General features: G+C 37.7%; 1 protein-coding gene across 3 annotated transcripts in view; it reads left to right on the forward strand.

Annotated features, from left to right (window-relative positions):
• Positions 1-22,789, forward strand: part of nolo (ADAMTS-like no long nerve cord) — a 180,795-nt gene that overhangs the window by 32,029 nt on the left and 125,977 nt on the right. For all 3 annotated transcript variants that reach the window (XM_090394335.1, XM_090394334.1, XM_090394337.1), the window contains exon 2: positions 11,932-12,018. In XM_090394335.1, coding sequence (XP_090250461.1) covers positions 11,932-12,018 — 87 coding nt within the window. The remainder of the gene's footprint in view (positions 1-11,931; positions 12,019-22,789) is intronic.

Below are 22,789 nucleotides of genomic sequence, written 5' to 3' on the forward strand. Positions count from 1 at the left end.
AACGCTAGACAGCATTCCATTTTCTACTATTATATTAACAGGGTTCTCCCAAGTGAAAATCTACCGGCCTTTGGGTGTGGATAGCGGTTGATTCCTTGAGTGACTTAAAATAGAAAAAGGTGATATCGACAGGGGGGGTTCTCATTTCACTCATTTCGCGCTTTTGCATTTGCAGTGCTATCTACCTTAGACATAATCGTGGTCTAGTTACAGACTCTAGTTCTCTTGTCATAGGAATTAACCGCTGAAGTATTGCAAATAAGAGCTCTATCTATCTTTTAATGGATATAAAGGGCATCAGTGGAAAAACAAATATACATTGGCCAATTTATATCGCTAGTTAGTGTCGTATGATGATACAACAGCCGTTAGTCCCTTTTACGAGAAGGTACGGCACCATCTTAATCCCCCCCCCCCAAAAAAAAAAAATTTATCCGGGCTCGGGACTGGCATAGCTGATGAATCAGGCCTATGGCTAGATCAATATTCCTGATTGTAATGTGTGCGTGTTCACGGGGCCGGTTTGCCTGCTTGCGGGATGAAAAACCCCCAGATGACGGAAAAAACCCTGCCAAAAAACCATGCCTAACTTGGCTATGACCGAGGAAGATCCTTAAGCTCCTCACGTCGTTGACGGGAATCCAACCTAGGACACTCCTTCCCCAGGCATATGGTTTGTGAAGCGCATAGCCACTAGGCTAACCGCGCGGTTTATACACCACTAAATCGAAGTTAACCATGACGTAACAAATAGTATTGCAGTGCATCGTACAAGTGCCCAGGAAAGAGATGTAAAGATTTGAAGCGTGTTTAGCCTGCACCCAAAATACCATTCGACAATGCTTGGTTGCGAGAATAATTCAACGATGTTTTTTTTTTCTCCTATAACACATGAATTGAATCAAAATTAACAGACATGAAAAGCTGACATCGCAGCCTTAGTTGCCTCCACCTTAACGTTATTCAAACTAAGCCCGAGGAACAAAATATCTTAGAAGTACTTAGCATTTAATAGCATTGTTCAAATAAGCGTGTTGTCTTCATATTATTGTTTATTCTTTAAATATCATCCAAGCTTTGTTTTCACATTCATCTGTAACGTCCAAGTTTTCAGAAATTTTTTATTTTATAAACATAAGGGGGATAGGAGAGATCCATATTTATTTATCACGTGAAAATGGAAAGGGGGGAAAGCGTTTTAATTGTCTCACCTCACTCCTACTAGTGTGAAGAACAGAAAAAAAAAAAAAAAGAGGCGTTTGCCAATTCATCTTCAAGTGGTTTTTCCCTTTAATTTTTACCAGAGCAACTTCGCCTAACTTCACCTCCTGTTGTATTTACCATAGGGGTGGAGTTGTATTCTTGCATTAACTAAATATACAGTCTTGAGTGGGTGGATAGCTTTTTAAATTCCGTCATGTTTGGGTCTGAAATGATCGAGTTCACACACACACACACGCACGCACACACACTCCCATTTTCAAACACAGGTGATGCCTCAGTCTTTCCCAATCCGTCACTACAACCAGGATGGTGGGGGGTGGGGGTAGAAAAGGAGGGATGTATTTACCTAAGATAGAACAAGATGACATCAGTAAACATAACCTACTTTGGAAGGGGTTCGAAGTAAGAAAAACTGAAAATAATCTAGCAGTTATCTAAAGTCGTGTGTACACACGATGAAGTAATGTTATGTATAATTCTAGATTCAATTAAAATTATTCATCATATACTTATATCCCTCGCGTTCTTTTATATCTTAGCAACCCAATCTAATCTGTGTAATGAATTTCTATTTTTCGATAAGATCAACATTTGAAGTTTTGCGAGAAAGAAAGATAAAGTGGATAGCGGATTAACTAAATAATTCTTTGACGTTTTATTTAAGAGTGGATAAAGTGAAAGTAACAGTTCTCTTATCAGTTTGCCCAACTACCGCTGTGTGTGTGTGTGTGTGTGTGTGTGTGTTGTGTTATAAAAGAGAAGAATCAAGTGATACTGAGGTGGGACTATCATCTCCACAAACAATATTCAGTTATGAATTCCAGTCACATCGGATACAAATAAACGACTCCCATCCTTGTTCAAGAAGTGGTAGAATAAATTCGAAAATTAAGGTTTAAAATTTAGATTTGACAATTTTATTAAGGCTGTATCGATTTGTATGAATTTGGATTATGAAGTTATTGGCCACACTGCGCAGAATCCATCTAACAATATGCAATTCATTTGGTTTTTTTTTTTTTTCATTGTTATCGTTCAAGGTTTTATGTTTTAGATCAAAACGTGAATTTTTTTTTCATTTTATTTTTATTTATTTTTTTTTCAGGAGCATTTGGGAAATTAATAATGCAATAGTTCACAATCCAACAACGAATCAAAATCATTTAATTTTATTTTGTGCATTTTTGGCGAGCGAATAATTTTGCGAAGATCTGAAATGAATTGGCCATCAAGTTCTTCAGATCTGACGTCTTCTTATGAGGATTACTTCGAGGAAAAGGTGTATGTGAACGAGTAGCGCACTCAGGATTTAATCTTGGGAAGGGGGGGGGGGGGAGTTGAGTAGACGAATTGAGAATACACACTACGCATCGCATACGACCTATGACTGAGCATCTGCAATGATCGCTAATTCATAAGTAGTATAGAAATAGAAGACACGACACAACATAAATAAAAAAATAATAAATAAATTTTAATTAGGAAAAGATTTTTAAAAAATTTTCTAGTGTTTTTTTTCCCCTTTCTTTTTCTTTTTTTTTTTTTTTTTGGAAGGGTTCCCTTGCTTCCCCCCCCCCTGGGTTCGCCATTGATGTGAACAAGCCCCCAACAGTTAAAAGAGAACATTTATATCAGTTTGTTAGATGTAGGCAGGCTCATTTACACGAGCCTACACCCATCACACAGTACTGCGATGAACTATACGCTTTTTATGAAACTTTATTATGCTGATTTATTGCAGTATGAGAGCTTCGATTGTTTATCTCGGTTTAGAATGACTTTGACTTCAACAATTACTTAAAATGAAACAACTCAAGGCACACCCATCATCTCGACTTCCCACTGGCTAGGGTTTAACGTCATTTTTCCTTTAACCTTGGCGTCCATTCAACACAACCTTATCTCAAACATGGCGCCCTGTTCCTGTTTACCGTTGTAAACTCCGAGAAAAATCTTGACATAGTTCGACCTATTGGTGGTTTTTATCTCTCCGATTTGCAATCGCTACGTGTCCAATGTGTTTAGGACGACACTGGAGGAGGCTACAAAACCCAAGTCGAAGTTCATGTTCGTAACAAACGACATTTTGGACGAGAGTAATATCAACAATATAAAGAAAGGAACGAGCGGGGGGGGGGATAGGAAGGTTTGTGTCGCTGACCTCTTATCGACAGTTTCGACTGACACGTGATTCAGGTAAATAACACCCTTCAATAGGGTTCATCATACTTAAAAAAAAAAAAAAAAAGGGTAAAAAAATTAAAACAATTCATTTTAAATTATAGAGTCCCCCATTGCTTAGTCGTTGTTTTCAAACACACTACCGTCTCTTAAATCCACGAAAATACAAAAAAAAAGTCGCCTATCCCAATCATTATAAGCAATATTTATTGAACTATTCGCAAAAAAATCAATAGTTTCCGGAGGTCGAAAACCTGTACGGTAGTTTGACTTTCAGCGCTATCTTACTTTTGATATCCGTAGACTGACAGACCGTCTCTTTCCACCTGAATCGCCCGCCAAGCACAAGGAGTTTAAAGCAGCCTCGCTGCACTCCCAGAGATGAAATTCAACTAACTAGTCGACTGCTAGAATCCCCGGTTCTTTTTACATTTTCATTACCAATTCTATTGGGGTGTCAAAATCTTCTCGACTCGTGTCAACCTTGTAGACGCGTGCGGTAGATGTTAGAAGTGGCAGGACATTCTCATAGCGGATATACAACCCGAGTCTTATACGTGACTCAACCTATCTTCGAAATCCTGCGACCATTATCTTCCTACATCTTGTTTCCATCATCCCCATGTTTGCCTGTTAAAGTGCAAATGTGTTATTTTCAAACAGGAATATATCAAAATCCATCGGAGGAAAACCTTGGCCGATGAAGCCTAGATAAGCTTCTCTTATATGTAACAGTTGAGAAAAAAAAAAAAAAAAAAAAAAAATCGGCTAGTTCGTTTCAGCAATATAAAATGGCTGTGTTAAACTGATCGATCTAAAGTTAAGATAAATAGGGGAAAAAAAAGAATGACGTAATTACCAAATGGATAATAATAACGCCTATTTCTTCTTCATAATTTTCTAATACGCCTAAGGCATCAAATGAATAAATTTAAAAAGGGCACACAACTTCTATTAATATTTTATCAAACCATTCACTGCACTAAATGTTTGTGTTTCTACGATCTCTCTGTTAGTAATTCTGGCAGCCCACACGAGAAAAGTGTGTAAAATGTTAGCCGATTAATATTTATAAAGACAAAGGACATTGCGGCTTTATAAATTATTCGTGAAATAAAAGCTAATAGTAATTCTTCGGTTAATATTGATCACTTGTTCTTAGCCATCATCCATCATCCTAGGATTCCCTCTCCCCAAACCCCTATGGCTCATTTTTTTTATATGCACTGCAGATAGTACGTGGGATTAAGTTGGTCTTTTGTTTCGAAACCCGTGATCAGTTGACCGTGTTCAAAACGTACGTACTGGAACCAATGAAAGCCGATTGCTAAATATGATTGTACTTCTAATTAGTTTTAGGATTGGCTGAAAATAAATAAATAAACCATGGTAATTGCAACTTAGTAACGTACAGTAGCGTGTTTGAGGACTTATGTAATAGAATTGAATAGATTAATACGAACGTAACAGACCACTAGGCCTAATATACATAGGAGGAGGAGGAGGAGGAGTACCAATTAATATTCGTTTTTATTACTCTGAGGAGTCCGTTGCCATGACAACGTTTGTCAATGCTGAACAATACATTACGACTTCGTCTGAGACTCGATACCTTAACCTTGCCGAAGAACGCCTAGAAAAACTCATGTATGTCTATGACTAGATTCGAATCCAGTCAAGGACACCGTCTAAAGACGTAAAGGACGATAGATCCACTTATTTGTAAAATCAGATATTTCTTTATCAGGATAGAGCGATGGATCTTAATAAAAAAGAATTAATAAAATATCAAAATAATTAATATGCTACAGGTATCGCAGATAGCGCGAGAAAGTGAATTTAAAAGAACTAATTTATATCGATATAACCACTCTCATTTCCTTTATTATTATTACTATTATTATTATTTCTGTGCTTTTCTAAGTGATTTTTCTGTTTAGTTCAGGCACTTAATGCAAAACTTACTGTTTGATTAGATTATACAAGTTTTATATTAAATCGATCATTGAGAACTCAGGTTTCTAAACGTTGTTGCATTGAGATCTTGGTTGAGATCTGTTCAAAGTTGAAGCAAATTGTTTAGTAAAGTATAGAACCGAAAGGCTTCAATTTAGCATACGTTAGATACTATAATGAAGGATATTATGGATCCATTTATATTTTATAGCAAATGTAGAAATAGATAAAAGTTCCGAAATTTTTCAGCCAAGACCAGGTAGAAATCTAAAGAATGCAAATCTCTCGATTCAGTACCTTAGCAGTTCTAGATTTTCTGCATTTAACTATAAAATATGAATGGATCTGAGATATTCTTTACAATTTTAATAAAAATATCAAATTTAAAAAAAAGTTAACCTTAATATTTCTTAAATGAAAAATATACACCAAATAAATTTTTAAAAAACGAATGCCTTTGTGTTTACACATAAAAATGCCTTCGCGAAAAAGAATAGCTGTACTGTATAAGTAGTACTGTATATTAAAAGGAAAATAGCTTATTTATATTTATATTATATTATACAGTAACGAATATTGTGAATGGTAGTTTATGTTATAGCTTATTTATATATATTATACTAGGGAATCCACACACACCCCCCTCCTGAGTTCCGGACTGGTAGGCCTGTTCTTCTTGAATTCTGATGACTCGAAAGGGAGAGTACCGTCCCCCCTGGCGCCCAACCTCCCCGAGTTTCGATTTGGTAGGCCTGTTCTTGAATTTTGAAGACTCGACACTCAGGGTAGCCCCTGAGTTTCAAAACGTTTCAAATAACTTGACAAAAAACGTAACACAAAAACGTTACAAAAAAAAAGCTTATCTTTTATATTATAGAGTAGATTATACATACAGTAACGAATATTGTGAATATTCGTTACTGTGTGTATAATCGATATATATATATTATAGCTTATTTATAGATTATTATATATTTTTGTGAAGAACAAGTTCATTGTGAGCTCTAAGTATACAGCTCGACATCCACCAAGTAACATGTAATTCAGCTTTTACTGCGTGCATTGCAACATTTTCGGAGTAACAGCGGCCACAGCTTCTCTGTTTTTCTTTTAACAATGGTAGTGAAGTCTGTAAATTTACGTTGATTTGGTCTTAGTTTCAGTAATTTTGTTCCATTTCCTAAATTATTTTGCACATCATAAAACACGCTGAGCTTTGCTTGAATTTATCATCTTCTTGACGCCCTACTTACAAAACTCCTTGAGTAGTTGAACAACCATCTTAGATATGGCAATTGATTTTGTTTGAAAAATATTTGCATTTAAATACCAACATTCTTTTCAAGCAATCGTGCAAAATAAAACAGTCTTTTTTGTTTAACAATAAAAACAGGTCTGACGTCATAATTCCAAGTTTCCATGACAACAGTACATTCCTATGAGTACAAAATAGCCAATGTATAACATAAATTGAAAGCCAAACGGCTATTTTTCTGCCATCCTTCAACTGCCAGTAAGCAAAACTTTAAGATCTATGAGTATATACCGAAAAACTATCGGCGAATCCAAGTGTAAATGACCACTTGGTAGTACAACACCAAGGCAACTCGAAGCAAAGGTGGAACAAGCTCCATCACTATCCTTGATATACAATATCTTGGTATGAGTACCTTCTCTATAGAATACTCCTAATTTAAATAAATTTGGCTATAAAAAATATGTGGGATAGGGTTGCTTTCATTTCATTTGCTGCAGATTCAGGAGGACAAAAAGACGGTAATAGCAATGCAACTATTCGAAAATAAAATATCAATTCCACTTATTATTACTGCAATCTTATCTGGAATAATATATAATTCGCATTGTCATATGATTACAATACTTCATGCTTTTTTCCTAATAATAAAGAACAAAAGAAACAGATCAGTTTACAATTAAAAGAATATTTACAGTTAGGTGATGACGTAACAATATATCAGCAACTGGAGGTAATTGCAGCAACAATAGGATATCGTTATAGCTAAACATTAGCGCTGCTAATAATGTGACGTAACAAAATCAATTGTGTGACGTCATATTGTGTGAATAAATACCATGCAATAATAAGACGTGACTTTCACGCTCCTCTTTGGGATATATTAGATTGTTAATTCAAAATAAATAACTTAAATTATTGAATCGGCTTAACAAAGCTGACAGCTGCAATAATGAGATGATAATGACCGCTTATGCAAGAAAAGCCTCGCGTGAATAACTGCACCAAGACCAACATTTATACGTCTGGACTGGTGTTTACAACTTACTAAGATGTCGAAGAATACGTCTGCGGTCAACCTGTGATTTCACGTGCGCCTCTACACTACCTAATTCCAGAAGCAACGGCAGTTTATGTAGCAACACGTGACGCGAAGGACTTGGGGTGGGGGGGGAGGAAAAGGTATCAGACAGATATGCGACCCCGGGGTCGTACGAAGTCTACCAGAACGGAAGTGATAATGAACCGCCAGCATGCAAGAAGGTGTTAACGAAGATGTTATGAAAGCTGTGCAGGAGTTCGGATTGATTTTCACCGTAATTTTCAAAACCGATCTAGCATTGGATCGTTAGCATAGAATGGAAGATGCCCTCGTGTCTCGTATCCTTATGAGAATCACTAAAACTATGAAAACCCCTCCAACCCCCCCCCTCTCTTAAAAATGTCAAGAATCAAGAATATTATCATCGGCATTTCTAAGAAGGAAAATTAGCATTTTTTTTTTTTCTTTTCGATTCATCCCAAAACTGCTGGATAAAAAATACTGTGTTCGACTTGTATCTGTTTCGGTGTTTTCACATTAAAGAACGAGTCTGATATTTGTCCTTGAGCATTTTACTGGCGATATCGAATAGAATATAAAGCCACAGTAAACTTCCACGTCAGCATACTTGATAATCAATGCTCCACGAAAACAGGAAATGATCTTGAACGATTTCCAATAAGTCAAGACTTGATATATGCAGAACTACATTTTGTACTTTGATATTACAGTATTCTATCGAAATAGACATCTTTTTTTTTTCTTTTTTTTTTACATTGACGTTAATATATGGTGCGATCATGTGGAATGGATTTCCTCCGGGTACTCCGGTTTTTCTGCCACAAAAAAAAAAAAAAAAAAAAAAAACAGATCTTGAACGCATTTGGTAGTATTGTACACATCCTGATTAAATATACCAAATAAACAATAAAGACAAAGATGGAAGAAAAAAAAAGATAGAAAGACAGATAATGAGGAATAGATAAAAAAAGGAGAACGTTATGTCTCAATCTCCTTTAATCCTTCTATGACCTTGAGAATGAGAAACAGAGTTAAGCAATTTAAACTCTTGAGTTCAAAATTCCGGTAGCAGACATTGATTGCGAGATGTCTGATAGCTTTAATAGAGAAAAGAAACACCATCCGGCCGACTTGAAGCCTGCAATCAGTGTTACGCATCACCGTAGATTTATTGATTCGTTTGTGATACGAAGAAACGATTGTTTAGTGGTGTGTCCGTCTGAATATTGATGACTCTATCGAGCTGAGTGCGGTCATAAATTTCGAAATGCCCTTGAAGATTGTAAAAGACTATAACTTCATTGAATCATCGCAAATTGACTCAAATAGAATGGTTAGAGATTATGTTAAATTAAAGAATAGTTTAAACGGTTGGTAAATAGGAGTTCAACCCTCCCACATGGTAATCATTAATTTATACGTTTAAAGTAATGTTAAACGTATTTTGAGTGATCTAACTGGAAATCTAAAAGAGATTGTTGGTATGTTAGTAACAATACTGAATCGTAACAATGCATAAAACACGGTTTTTTTTAGCAGCAGATTTCTAACAATGTATTACTCGAAAGCTTATTACTTTATCAAAAAACAGGCCTGGAAAAATTTACAACTTTGTTCGCAGCCATTATCAATTTATCCCAGACAATGGCTTTGTCTAAGGCCCCTACCAAACATTCCAGACGTCATGGTTCGCATAGTAAAATCTCAGTAATGCATGGAGGTTCTAGTACTTGAATATTAAACATTTATATTAATTTGAAGTATGCGTGTCATATCAAGGAAATACAAGGGGCATTTTAAACAGGGAACTTTTAACAAGACAAGATAAAAATATGGGAGATGTTTTGAATGTCTGACTGTGACGTCATTCGATGTGTAGACGAACCAAATGACAATTTATTCTTCAAAGTCCAAATTATAGATATTATTTGTCAGTAAAAATACGAAAAATCATAAATATAAGGAAAAATTCAAGACTTTAAAATATTAATTATTATTGCAGCGATATATGTTTGGCATTTGAATCTACTTGTATATTGCCTATGAATACGACTGAAATAGGCTTAGTATAACATAGAATGAAAGCCAAATGGCTATTTTTCTGGCAACCTTAATAATAATGAAGGGGATACAAATCCTTTGATGTTTATCTGCCAGTAAGCGAAACTCTAAGAACTATTAAGGTTGCCAGAAAAATAGCCTTTTGGCTTTCATTCTATGTTATAATATACAAGCACACCTTTATGGCATTCGTATAGTGAAGGTATGTAAGTTCTTTTCACTTCAACCTTGTTATCTTCCAGGACTACCTACTCACTGATGAGATCCCAATGAGGGTGGAAACCGGTGCGGGGCGGATCTGGCTTTGAGAGGCTCCACTTGGAGGTAGGTTTTTGCCTGTCTCTGAGTGGGGTCACCGCTGAGATTATGGCTCTGCTTGGTGGTGGGGTGAGCCTGCCACTGGGTAGAGCCAATGCTGAGAAGTTCTTCTCTTTGTGACGGGGTGAGCCTGTCATCGAGTGGAACAACGCTGAGTTGGGCGATCTTTCGGGATCATCTTATTTTTAGAGGCCGCTTCACCTATACATAAGGTTGAAACCGGTCTGGGTAGTGACCTCTCCTCATAATGTAATCAGTATTACATCCCCTAGGGGCTGTGTTTTTACATTATGAGAAAAAATATCAAGGATAGTGAGGGAGCTTGCTCCACCTTTGCTTCGAGTTGCCTTGGTGTTGTACTACCAAGTGGTTACTTACACTTGGATTTGCCGATAGTTTTTCGGTATGAAACTCATAGATCTTAGTCCTAGTTCTTAGAGTTTCGCTTACTGGCAGATAAACATCAAAGGATTTGTATCCCCTTCATTATTAGGCTTAGAATAAGTTTCATGTTAGAATGTAATATAACAATTACAATTACATTGTTAGAATGTAATATAACAATTACATTCTAACAATGCAAATATGAAGTCATTAACCTCTGTTGACTGTTACAACACAATGCTGGATCAGTTGAGTCGATTCTGTCCAATTTTTTTTCTTGTTCTTTCAGACTTGAGTGTTGTTTTTTAAAGTCTTGCAATTTTGGCCAGTTTTCTCTCCAAATTTTATTTAATTTGCTCTCGTAATGTCTTGCTTAGTTTTCCATTAGGTCTCTTACTAGCAATTTATCTTTCAAATGTTTGTCTAGTCAGACTTTTTCTTTTTTTATTATTGAAAGCACCTTTATATAAATACGCAATTCTTTTAAGATGAACAAGAATTTTGTTCTGTAAGGAACTGATTAATAATTTGCCAACGTCAAATGGAAATACTTAATATCAAAGGTGTGCGGCAATCATATGTTATATATTTCTGTCGTGCCTGTAGAATTAAAAGAATCCTTTTTTTTTCTTTAAAGTCCACTCGCACCTAATCCCAATATTTCTAAATCTTGCGAATATGTGGGGGGGGGGGTGGCAGGGGAGTGATTAGTTCTATAACTAGGGAAGTGATAAAGGAGAAAAAAAAAATATAACAACCGCAGTGTACAGACTTGAATCAAAATAGGCTTATCTGTTAAAAAAAACACGCGTACAAAGGCTTTCAGCGAAGTTATATTCACTGAAATCCTCCCCCACCCCACTGCTGGTTGACGTTTATGTGTACAACTAACCGAGATGAATGTGACTGTGATGTTTCCCACATAATAATGAATAAAAACCACGTTGGTTCGAAACCTCTCATTAGCATTCTTCCACTACCTCATGGCTAATGACACAAAAGGCATCTCCACCCCCCCCCCTCATGAAACTCATTAACATTCCGTCATGCGAAATACAGTTCGGGTACTTACGGTAGTTTCAGGAGGGGTGGGGGGGACTAGCGCCACGTGCCGTTTTTAACCACTAAAGCGTCACGTGATGGAGATTTATATGGCTTTAAGTTCTCATTTCATCGCAAAATGGGCATTCTCAGAATAATAATAATAATAATAATAATAATAATAATAATAATAATAATAAACTGGTTTGTTTCGATTCGTTTTAACAAAACGAATCAACTTACATTAAGTGCTTTCATTTTTCTATATCGATTTTTTTTTTATTTAACCTTAACAGTGATTTGACGCCCTAGCGAAAGATTCTGTACAGTCCTGAAGTTGCGAGTGAAATTCATTAACCTTTTATAGCAGTGTATTATCCAATTAACTTTGATTTTAACATAATATTACTACATGACGTCTTATTTGCGGTTTCCTGTTTCTTTTCAGACTGTGGTGTTCGGCATCTATTCCCAAGACAGCGAAAAGGGAAATGTCACCTCAGAAGAGTTGCTAGATGTAGATTTCAAAGAATTGGTAAGCGAAAAATATTCGCTTATTTATGTTAGCTTCTAATTGGTAAGGTATGCACAGACTGAACATGCAAAAGGTATAATGTAATAGGAATAAATAGAATTATTAATCTTGCTTATTAAATATTTTTGAAAATTATAATTAATACTATAGGGGGGGGGGGGCTGGGCTAAGGGTTAAATGATCCGGAAAGGGACTCTGAATAATAATTAAAGTGATGAGCTCTCTGACCGGTGAAAATCATCGATCACTTAAAGCCAAAGAAATTCTGGGTTCAAATCAGTGCAGTGGGTTGGCGATTCACCTTGACGGCTATTCAGATAATAAACTTTCAAATAAAACGTAATTAATTCTCTGACAGGGCTGTTAATCTTGACTGTATTATGGTTGTTAATCATGTGTGTTCCATGGCTTGGTTGTCGGTTTTTCTAGATGGAAAACCGGACTTTCCCGATGGCAAACCCTGCCCGTATGAGATCGACAAACTGACCTTCGACTGAAAAGACCTGATAAAGGTTTACGTCTAATCGATGGGATCTTTCCAACGAAAAGGCTTCCTCGAAACCGATTGTGATACGGAGGTTTTATTCTGTGGTATGTAACACGACCAGATTGCAGGCCGGTTGATATGTCGCGAAATTAAACACTACCACCACCTCTCTTTTTTATCATAAAACCAGGAACAGCAAGAGGTCTCGGTCACTGGAACAATCTCAGTTGAACTGAAAGCCATCAATAAACCCAGAACGAATGGAAAACAAGTGGAGCTAGCAGAGGAATATAAGCAGACCTTACATGCCGACATTTGTTTTACTCGAATGTACACATGCCAACCACTGAATTAGAAACTTTTATTTAATACCGTGTCGAATCTACTTTAGTCCAAATTACAACATATGAGATTTTGGCATCGATTCCACAAAGTGCTGAATTACATCTACGCCTGGCTCAGATTTGACAGAAGACTTTGCTCCCGGATCTGTTTTTTCTAACATGTTCCATACATTCTCAATGGGGGGGGGGTTCAGATCCGGGCTTTATGATGACCATAAAAGATTGTGGAAGCCGCTGTCGTGCGAGTGGAACCATTGCTGAACAATTCTGGCGCGATGAACAGTAGCATTGTCGTCCATGAAACAACCATCACCTGCTGGATGAAAGATCAACATTGCAGGATGAACTCGATCGTAAACAATGTTCAGATATTGCTTGAAGACCACCCGACCTTCCAGCAATATCAAGGAACCCGTTCCATACTAAAAGAACATTCCGCGCACCATGAAAACATCTCCATGAACCTTGAGTTGTGTTTCAAGGCAAGCTGAGTTCATTGGCTCAAGAGCTCCCACTAAACTTTCCCGTTTACCATCGGTACAGAACAAGGTGTAACGTAATTTATCAGACAACATGACTTGTTTCCAATCTTTCAGTGTCCCTTCTCATGTTTCTGACACAACTGTAAACGAACTTTCCGGTTGTTCGCAGAACCAGATGGTTTCAGCATGGTCATGCGACTGCCAATACCGATTCTCTTCAATTCCCTAGGCATTACTTCAGCGAGATAGGGATCGGAAACAATAAATGCTTCGGTCAATGACTGCAAACAGGAAATTCTTTTTGTCCTCACGAGCCTTTTCAGACAACAGCGATCTCTAACCCCCCCAGACTGTCTTAGGACCACAGTTAGGCCTCTTAGACAAGCAATGTGGTTATTTTTCCACTGAATAAACACCAGGGATATATTACCTTTCGATAAATTAGTCAGACTTTGCTGTTTTCAAAATCGTGGCTCCAGCCAGACGGACACCCACAATAAAACCTTGTATTGAACTCCGAAAGATCCTTTGTTTTTCCCATTGTCATCAACACTATTGACGATTACTGACCAGCAGCATTCTTAAATAGTTGCCTAGAACACGTGGTGACGCACGTCACCACGTGTTCTAGGCAACTATTTTGGGTATTTTGGGTATACGTTCGTTGAGTAGAAAGGCTTCTAATTCGGTTTCCAGTATGTGTAGAAGAGTAAAAGATCGATTCAAGTAGAGTGGCGACTAATCTGCAATTAGAAAACACGAATATCCACATTATATTCACGTAGTATTTAATACACAGTCATCATCATCACGAACCACGGGCTCACTGCCCGTTGGTGTCCGACGCCTCCTTCACTACTTCTTCCACCTTTCTTTGTCCAGTGTACAGTGACGCAGTTTCTGTACACCCATTCCACACCAGTCGTTTATGTCGTCTATCCATTCTCTGTATGGTCTACCTCTTCTGTTCACACCATCTATAATACCAAACATGAATGTCTTTATCTTCCGGTCCTCACTCATTCTGCAGATGTGTCCAAATATTTGCAGCTTCCGTTTTATAATCTTCTGTTAGATTCTCCTTTAGTTGTATCTTCCGATAGAGCTCTTCATTGGATTTTCTGTACCCATCCTATTCTTAGAATCTTCCTGTAACAAGTTCTTTCAAATGCCAAAATTCTTTTTCTTGATTCCTTATTTATTACCCACGTTTCAGATCCATGCAGTACACTGCTAAAGGTGCATGTTTCTAGTACTTTTAGTTTTGTTTGCAGGCTGATCACTTTACTTTTCCAGATGTTATTCATGGCCTTCAGATTTGTTCTTCCCTTTGCAATCCTGGTCTTTATTTCTTTTTTACGGTCCAAAAATCATATGTCATTTTACTTTCCAAATATGTGAATTGTTCTACATTTTCTACATCATTTCCATCCACTTGTATCTTTTGTTTCATGCTCTTCTCACCAAATACCAAATTGTCTTTGTTTTTTCCAAGTTCATAACAAGTCCAAATCTTTTCCCTTCCTCATTTAACAGTTTCAATGTTTTTTGTAGTTCTCTTTCGTCTTCTTCAATAATAACAATGTCATCTGGAAATCTCAGATCGTTAATTCTCATCCCATGTACCGATATTCCTTTTGCACCTTCCTTCATTTTATCCATTGTCTTTCTAAATGTGTAATGAAAATACTTGGTGATATTGGGTCCCCCCCCCCCGTCTAGTACCTCTGCTTGTTTTAAACCATTTCCCGAAATCATCACCTATTCTAACTGCTGTGCTTTCAATAAATAGGAAGTCAAAGGAAAATGAACCGTTCTTGTTGGAGACCTTAACAACGAATTATGAAATAAATTACAAAGCCATAGAGATATGTTTTCTAATCAGTAAACTGCAGCATATGAGGATCGGTATAGGGTTGGTGAGATCGATAGGAGGGTGGTTGACGGAGAGATATCAGAGAGTGGTTTATTCAGGAGCAGAGTCCACAAGATGGCCTGTGACTAGTGGTAGGCCGCATGGATCTGTTCTTGGACCACTGCTGTTTAATTTGTTCATTAATGATATAGGAAAGGATCTGAGAGGAACTATGCATCTGTTTGCGGATGATGCAAAGTTGGGTGGGGCAATAGTGAATGCAGATGATGTCAAAATTTTACAGGATGATTTGGATAGATTGGAGTTCTGGGCTAAGGAGAATGGATGTCAATTTAATGGTAAGGTTATACATTTTGGGGTAAAAGATTAGCAGCAGTATATCACATTGGTGGAACTGTACTCCAGGAAATTGATGAGGCACGAGATTTAGGAGTGTTGGTGGATAAGGAGTTGAAGTTTAGGGGGTACACTGCAAAAGTGGCTAAATCAGCTCATCAAATTACTTGGTTACTGAAGAATACCTTAACAAGCAGAGACAAACAAGTTATTGTTCCTCTGTATCGAGCCTTGATAAGACCTCATCTCGACTACTGTGTCCAGATTTGGTCACCTAGGTTTCTTCTTGATGGGGAGGAAGTGGAGAGGATCCAGAGGCGAGTGACGAAGATGATAGCAGGTCTATGGAATGAACCTTATGAAAACAGGTTGAAGATTTTTGGGTTGCAGAAATTAGTTGACAGGCGGAAAAGGGGAGATATGATTGAGACATTCAAATTGCTGAAGGGTTTCTATAGGATTAATTCAGAGGATATTTTTGAGATCAGGACTGGTTGTGGGAGGACTAGAGGACATCCATGGAAGCTGGGCAAGAGTGTGGTTAGTAAGGGTGTTAGAGCTGGGTTCTTTACTTTTAGAGTGGTGAATGAGTGGAATGCGCTCCCAGAGTCTGTGGTGGATGCTGTGACAGTGAATGAGTTTAAGGCGAGGTATGATAGATACTGTATGAATGTCGAATAGTTGTGATAAACATGATTTTGAGGGCCCCCCCTCGATGAGTCTAAGGACTCCCTGGAGTTGCCAGTAATAATAATAATAATAATAATATTCAAAGAAAACTTTGGAAAAAAAACCCAAGGACTGCGGATTTGGGATATGAACAGTTATCACTAATGACTCCAATATAAAATCATGTGGGGAAAATACAAAACAATAAGCATCCCTCTTCATTCAAACAGAAATCTGATTGCAAATTCTGAAAGATTTCATTTGCTATGAACAGGAAGCTCAGTAAATGTCTTTCTCTTGAGGTTAAGACGACAAAACATGGCACCACCCTCTGTAGCACTGTGCCGATGACTTCACGGCACTTGGATGGAAAGATCTGTATTCAAATTCCGTCTCTGCGGCGAAAGGTTTTCGGCTGATGGTGAGTTACTCGGTCTCATACGAAACAGTAAGCATTGGTTCTGCAGAAACCTCGGGTTTTTTCCATCCTACAAAGCCAACAAACCAGCCAAGAAGAACGTACAAAATTTTCGCAGACATAATAATACTCTGGCCTGATAGCCGAGTTGCTTCGGTCGTAATTCCACAGTGTCCGACCCAACCTACAGTTGAACCATTTCAGTTCAACCAGTGAAAATGAGCATGCGTAGAAGCACCAATTCATAACTCAGAGAAGGTAATATTAATATTTTGCTTTAACTATCAGAGTCTCTTGATTCGGTTTCTTCCTCATGCTAATACCATCAAGTCGCGAAAATTAACTATAAAAGGTGAAAAAGATGTCGGTAAGACTGGGCAACCCCCTCTCCATAGGTCTGACCTTACCTAATATGATTTTCATATTTTCGGAATACTTAAAAGACTCATTTCTGTTCGGCGAAGATGATGTGCAACGAATGGCTCATTTTAATAGCATGTTACAACTACATCATGTGGTTTGTTATAAGCTTAACGCGTTTGATTCCCTTTTTTCCAGTGATTGTTATGCATGTAAATAAATGTGTTCTTTGACAGATATGTCAAATTTAATAAGAAAAATAACCCCGCATTTTCAGACGAAAAAAAAAAAAGTTTTATACCTAAATTTTTACACATTTTTGGTTTGTGTATTGTAAAGTACGTAGTTTGTTGTTTCTGTGTTCTTGAAATATATCCATAAAGATCTGTCCAATCAGAGCGCAGTTGTAATATTCGCACAGGACATGCGCAGGGAATTTTGTTCCCGCACATTGTTAGAACGAAATCCATCAAAATAGCAAGACGACTGTTTGCTATTAAAATGTCTAATATTCGGATCAGATAAAAAAATTGAAATAGAAAATATTAGATAAATAAATTTTAGAATTTATTTATCTAATTTATTATAAATTAGAAACATCAATAGCGCATCCCGGATTCATTTTTAAAACTCTGTCCATGAATTAAAATATTTAAGGTAGCGATTAATTTGTTTTTGTCAGTCCATCTTCATGAACATCAATACGCAAAACACTTCATCTACGGCTTTAAACAGATAAATGTTATTCAAATTTAGTATTTAGAATCTTGACTAAAATGTTATCGAATTGTCTCAGTTTAAGTTTAAATCGGGATATTTTTGTACGAGAAAGATTCTGACAAGGTCACTCTGGAATTTAATGAAAAATGGTATTAAGGTTTATGCTAAAGACACCTCAGTTCCGGCTTACATTGGTCTTGGATGTACAAATGATGATATTCTAGACATTACATAGCACGTGAAGAACACGTTGTAATTCATAACAAATTAAAACGTTTCTCAGAACTCAGAACATTACTGTTTCATATGGTGAAGCAAGATGCTTTTTATACTCCTCGTTGTCTCATACCTAGGATACAATGAAGGGGGAAAGTTTTATGAGTTTTTAGCTCGCCCTGTGAGGGCATGTGGGTTACATATTTTCACTTGATATTAAAATGGCTTTAGGTCTTCTATGTTTGTAGAGGTCTGTTTCATTGCAGCATCTTAACGTTTCTGACAATCTATGGTGCATTTAGTATCATTCGTAAACATTTGTTTTGCACTCGTTGCAAGTTAAGAATATTTAGTATTGGAGGTATGGCTCCAAGCTGGAGAGGCATCTGTAATTATGGAACGAATCACCGTCTGGTAGAGTAGCAGTTTGTTTCTTGTGTTCAATTTGTCGTGTCTATTAATCAAGGGGTAGAATTGGGCGATGGCTTTAGATACTTTTGTAGGTATGTTCCTAATACGTCCGCGCGGTTAGCCTAGTTAGTGGCTTTGCGCTTCGCAACCATATGCCTGGGGAAGGAGTGTCCTAGGTTCGATTCTCGTCGACGACGTGAGGAGTTTAAAGGATCTTCCTCAGCCATAGCCAAGTTAGCCGGTCTTGGGCGTGGACAGCAGGGTTTTTTCCGCCAGTTTATCTGGGGTTTTTCATCCTGCAAACCGGACCCGTGAACACACAGGATACAGTCATAGGATACAGTATGGCAAGGAAGGCAACGGGAAACCACCTTGCGTCATTATCTCCCTAGTAATCAGCTGCAATCCTCTCAAAGAGAGGAAGCCACAGGATCGGTTCCAAATACGGTTGTTGAAGCTTAATCTTTGGTCCAGTAGTATTCCGAGATATTTGGCCTCTATTTGCCATGGAATTTTGGTATTGAACAGAACGATGACCCTTTGGGAGATGCTAATCTTTTAGTGAAGAGTATGGCTGTACTTTTCTATGGGTTAACTTGCAATCGCCAGTCCGCAAACCATTTTTCTAGTTTTAGAATGCTATCGTGAAGTTTCTTGGTTACGAGGTGCGGATGAAGCGATCTGGCTAAAACTGCCGTGTCATCTGCATAAAGATGATATGGGGTTATTTGGCATATCTGCCATATAGATTAAGAATAGAATCGGGACCAGTAAGGATCCTTGTGGAACCCCAATCAAAATACGAAGTTGAATTGAGACCGTTCCTTATCTTGCATTGCTCTGTTCATGAGACATAATTTGATTAATAATATCTTCAATGGAATGTTAGAAATGATGAGTTTATACAGCAGCTCATAGTGCCAAATTTTGTCAAAAGCTTTTGCGATGTCTAGAAATACGGCTCCGGTGTTGTCTCCAGTTGTATCCTGTGGTGATGTATTCAATCAATCTATGAATTTGTTGGATGGTACTATGATATCGACGAAAGCCAAATTGTTCTTGTTTGATTGTTCTTGGATGATTTTTTGATTGTCCACTGAATCTTGGAGTCTGGAGAGGATGATTTTTTTCAGCAATTTTTCGAAGATTTGAAAGTAAGCTAATAGGACGATAATTTTGAGGTAGATGTGGGTCTTTGTCCGGTTTGTGTACTGGAACTATGTCAGCAATTTTTCAAGAGAGAGGAAATTATTGTATCAGTAGTCTAGGGATTGCATTTATTATGTTGGTGAGATGTACTACCGCTATACGGGCTAATACACGTAATTTGATAACTTTGTGATGCCATCAGGACCTAGCGCTTTTTTATTCTTGAGGTACTTTAAGTAGGCGTGAAGTAGGCGTCATCAGGGCTGGAATTATTGTCAGATTGTTTTAGTGCGCATCTGACATGGCGATGAATTCTATATATATGGTTGATGTTTAAGTTCTCATATGCTGGTTTACACTGATTTTCCAAATTCATTATTATGGCTTCTGGTTTTTAAACATCCGCGCGTACAAGGCCCAGATCTGATTGGAGAGGGGGAAGAGATTTCTTCATGTTTCTGAAATTTTTTAAGAGTTTCCAGATGGAGTGATCAGTAGGGGAGATAGATGTTAACTTATTTTATAATTGTTGGTTCCTGTGATTTTTGAAAGCATTTCTGACTGAGCTATTCAGTTTGTTTAGGGTTTTTTTTTGTTTCGAGGAGAGCGTGTGTTATGATATCTTTTCATTGCTTTGTTTTCTCTCTTATTATTATTCTCTTAAAATTATTCTCTGATTTTTGAGGTTTTTTATTGCTGTGTCAGCTTCTTCCTTTGATCGTATACAGGAAATAGGGCCGATATATTCAGGAAGTACTTTGGATAATTTTTCCCAAGCTGTGAAAGACACTGGGGGGGGGGGGGGGTCTTGTTTTCCTAAATAAAGTAGTATGGGGTTATGTCGTTCATTTAATGTTCTGTGGCTAAGATGTCAGCTGCACCAGTAGGATTGCGATGAGTTGGCTCAGCGGGACCTGTCACAACAGAGTAGTTAAATCCCACGTAACTGAAAAGGATGCGACCGTTTTTATTGGTGGGTTTGCTATTCCAAGATGGATGGTTAGAATTTATATCCCCAGCGATGATGATGATGATGGACTCCCTAACGCCAAGGATGACATCCAAATCAGAAAGTAGCAAATTTCTTACCGATGAGTTGTATGCAACATAGATTTTTAGTTTTCCGGGTGTGTTATTGTGAACTTCAACGCCTGTAATCTCAAGGTTAGTGGTCGGAGGGTTGGTTAACGAATGATGTTTAATGTAATTTTTAATAAAGATGGCAGTGCCACCGACTCTGTAGTCTAGTCTGCGATATTTGCGAGAGAAGCTATAATGATTGCTGCTAGATTTGGATGTGATTGTGATTTGTCCTGATCTTGGCATGTTGCCTTTATCGCGCAAGTCATGTCGGCATATGTCCTGCGCTGATGGCTATTCACCCTCTTAATGACCTCTGCCTGCAGTAGCTGAGATTCTTAGCTATTGCAGTAGCTAAGCGTAGCATTCTTCTTATGCTTAACGTCGAGACACTGGAGAACCGTAACTTCTGATGTCTGCATACAAGAGAAAGAGGGGGACTGATTATTGGTAACTATCCTTTTGTTTTTTGAAAGTAAATGCATCCTCTATAATTGGCTAGGGGTGGGTCACTGCAGTTGGCACATTTGGTCGGGGGTGGTTTTCGTCTTAGTGCAGGTGTTAGTGAGATAACCCCCACCATATTTCAAACACTTATAGTCAGTTCCACATAGCTTTTGAGCATGTCCATATTTCTGACATCTGTGACACTGCCCAGATGATGCTTGTCCCTTAAAGGTTCAAATGGGCCCACAGATTGATGTTATATCGTAAATATTTTTGTAGGAGTGATGAATTTCTACGACTAGTGGCATCAGGCTCTTCATTAGCACATAGCATTCTTCTAACCTTAACTAGTGGTAAATCTGGTAGCAGAGATTTGCTGCTGTCTCTTCCGTGGTGATATCCTCTGACACACCACGAAGCACCACCTTTAGATTTTTCTCAGAACTGAGGGAAAATGTGTGGTATTTCGAACCTAATCGATCCCAGGCCATCCATCTTTTTGGTTAGTTCAGAATAATCGTCTATTGTGGCGGGATGGATCTTTATGCCATCTTCCACATTTTAATCCCTGCGTATATTATTTACAGATCACTCATAGTGGACCTTAGAGTTGTCCATCTGTGTTTTATACCAAGGACAATCGGAGGAACCATCTCTTTGGGAGAGAATTGGGCTGTCTTTCTTCATTCCATCGCCCCTGTGCGTTTCTGTTGTTTTAAGCTTCTTGCGCACATAAACCTCTTTAAAATCAGTGGGTGCGGAAACTACTAAATCTAACTTTTCCTCCCCTGGAGTTGTATCTTCACCTTCCGTGTCATTTTATGTCGTGGAATATAAGTTCACGAAACCAGGCTACTCAACTTCAAACTTTTTCATAACTTCTTCAGCAGTTTTATTTGTCAAATGGCTGTGTAGGCCCCACCTCTTAGCGGGTGGAGCCTACACAGCCATTTGACCTCATGCACTTTTCGTGCAGAGGGGGAGAAAGTAGGTTTCGAGTTGGGTCGGAGACAGTGCAATGTGAGAATCACGAAACACCTCTGAAAATAAAAACCTAATCGAACGCGATCTCTCTCTCTCTCTCTCTCTCTCTCTCTTGCACACACAATCTCCGAGAAGTATCTACTTTTTTTTTTTTTTTTGGCTAGATGGGCGAAGCAAGAATGCTTTTCATATTCCCCGCTATTTGTAGAGGACAATGTAAGGATAGGGTGTTATTGAGCTATTTAAGCTCTGATCATGGCAGGTGGGTAACAGCAATAGCCAAGCCTCAGAACTTCATTGGCTACAGTACTGCCATCTATTACCCTCCCTGGGTACCCATTTTAGTCACCTCGTACGACATGCATGGGCTGCAGTGGAGCTATTCTCATCCCGGTCACCACACGGGGATAAAACGTTTCCAAAACACTTATTTTTTATGCATAGTTTTTATTGTTATAATAATAAATGGTGTTTTAATAGTTATAATATAAAAATTCTAATACTTGTACTTTTTTGCAATTATTTCAAAAATTTTCCATATTTTTACGTTTTATTTTATATCTTTTTCAATAGATTTTTTTCTATATGAGACAGTATTTATGCACATACCTGCCACTAAATTAGAAACATTTATTCAGATGTACGTAAACATCCCTTACACAGCGTAAATGCAAACTACTTGGTCAAATGCGTTACCACGTGTTCAAGGCAAGTATTTAAGAATTCTGCTGGTCAATAAGCGTCAATAGAGTTGATCACAATGGGAAAAACAAAGGATCTTTCGGAGTTTGA

Source organism: Typopeltis vanoorti, chromosome 6 (genome assembly GCF_054136105.1).
Source record: "Typopeltis vanoorti isolate ZY-2024b chromosome 6, IOZ_Tvanoo_1.0, whole genome shotgun sequence".
Taxonomy (NCBI): Eukaryota; Metazoa; Arthropoda; class Arachnida; order Uropygi; family Thelyphonidae; genus Typopeltis; species Typopeltis vanoorti.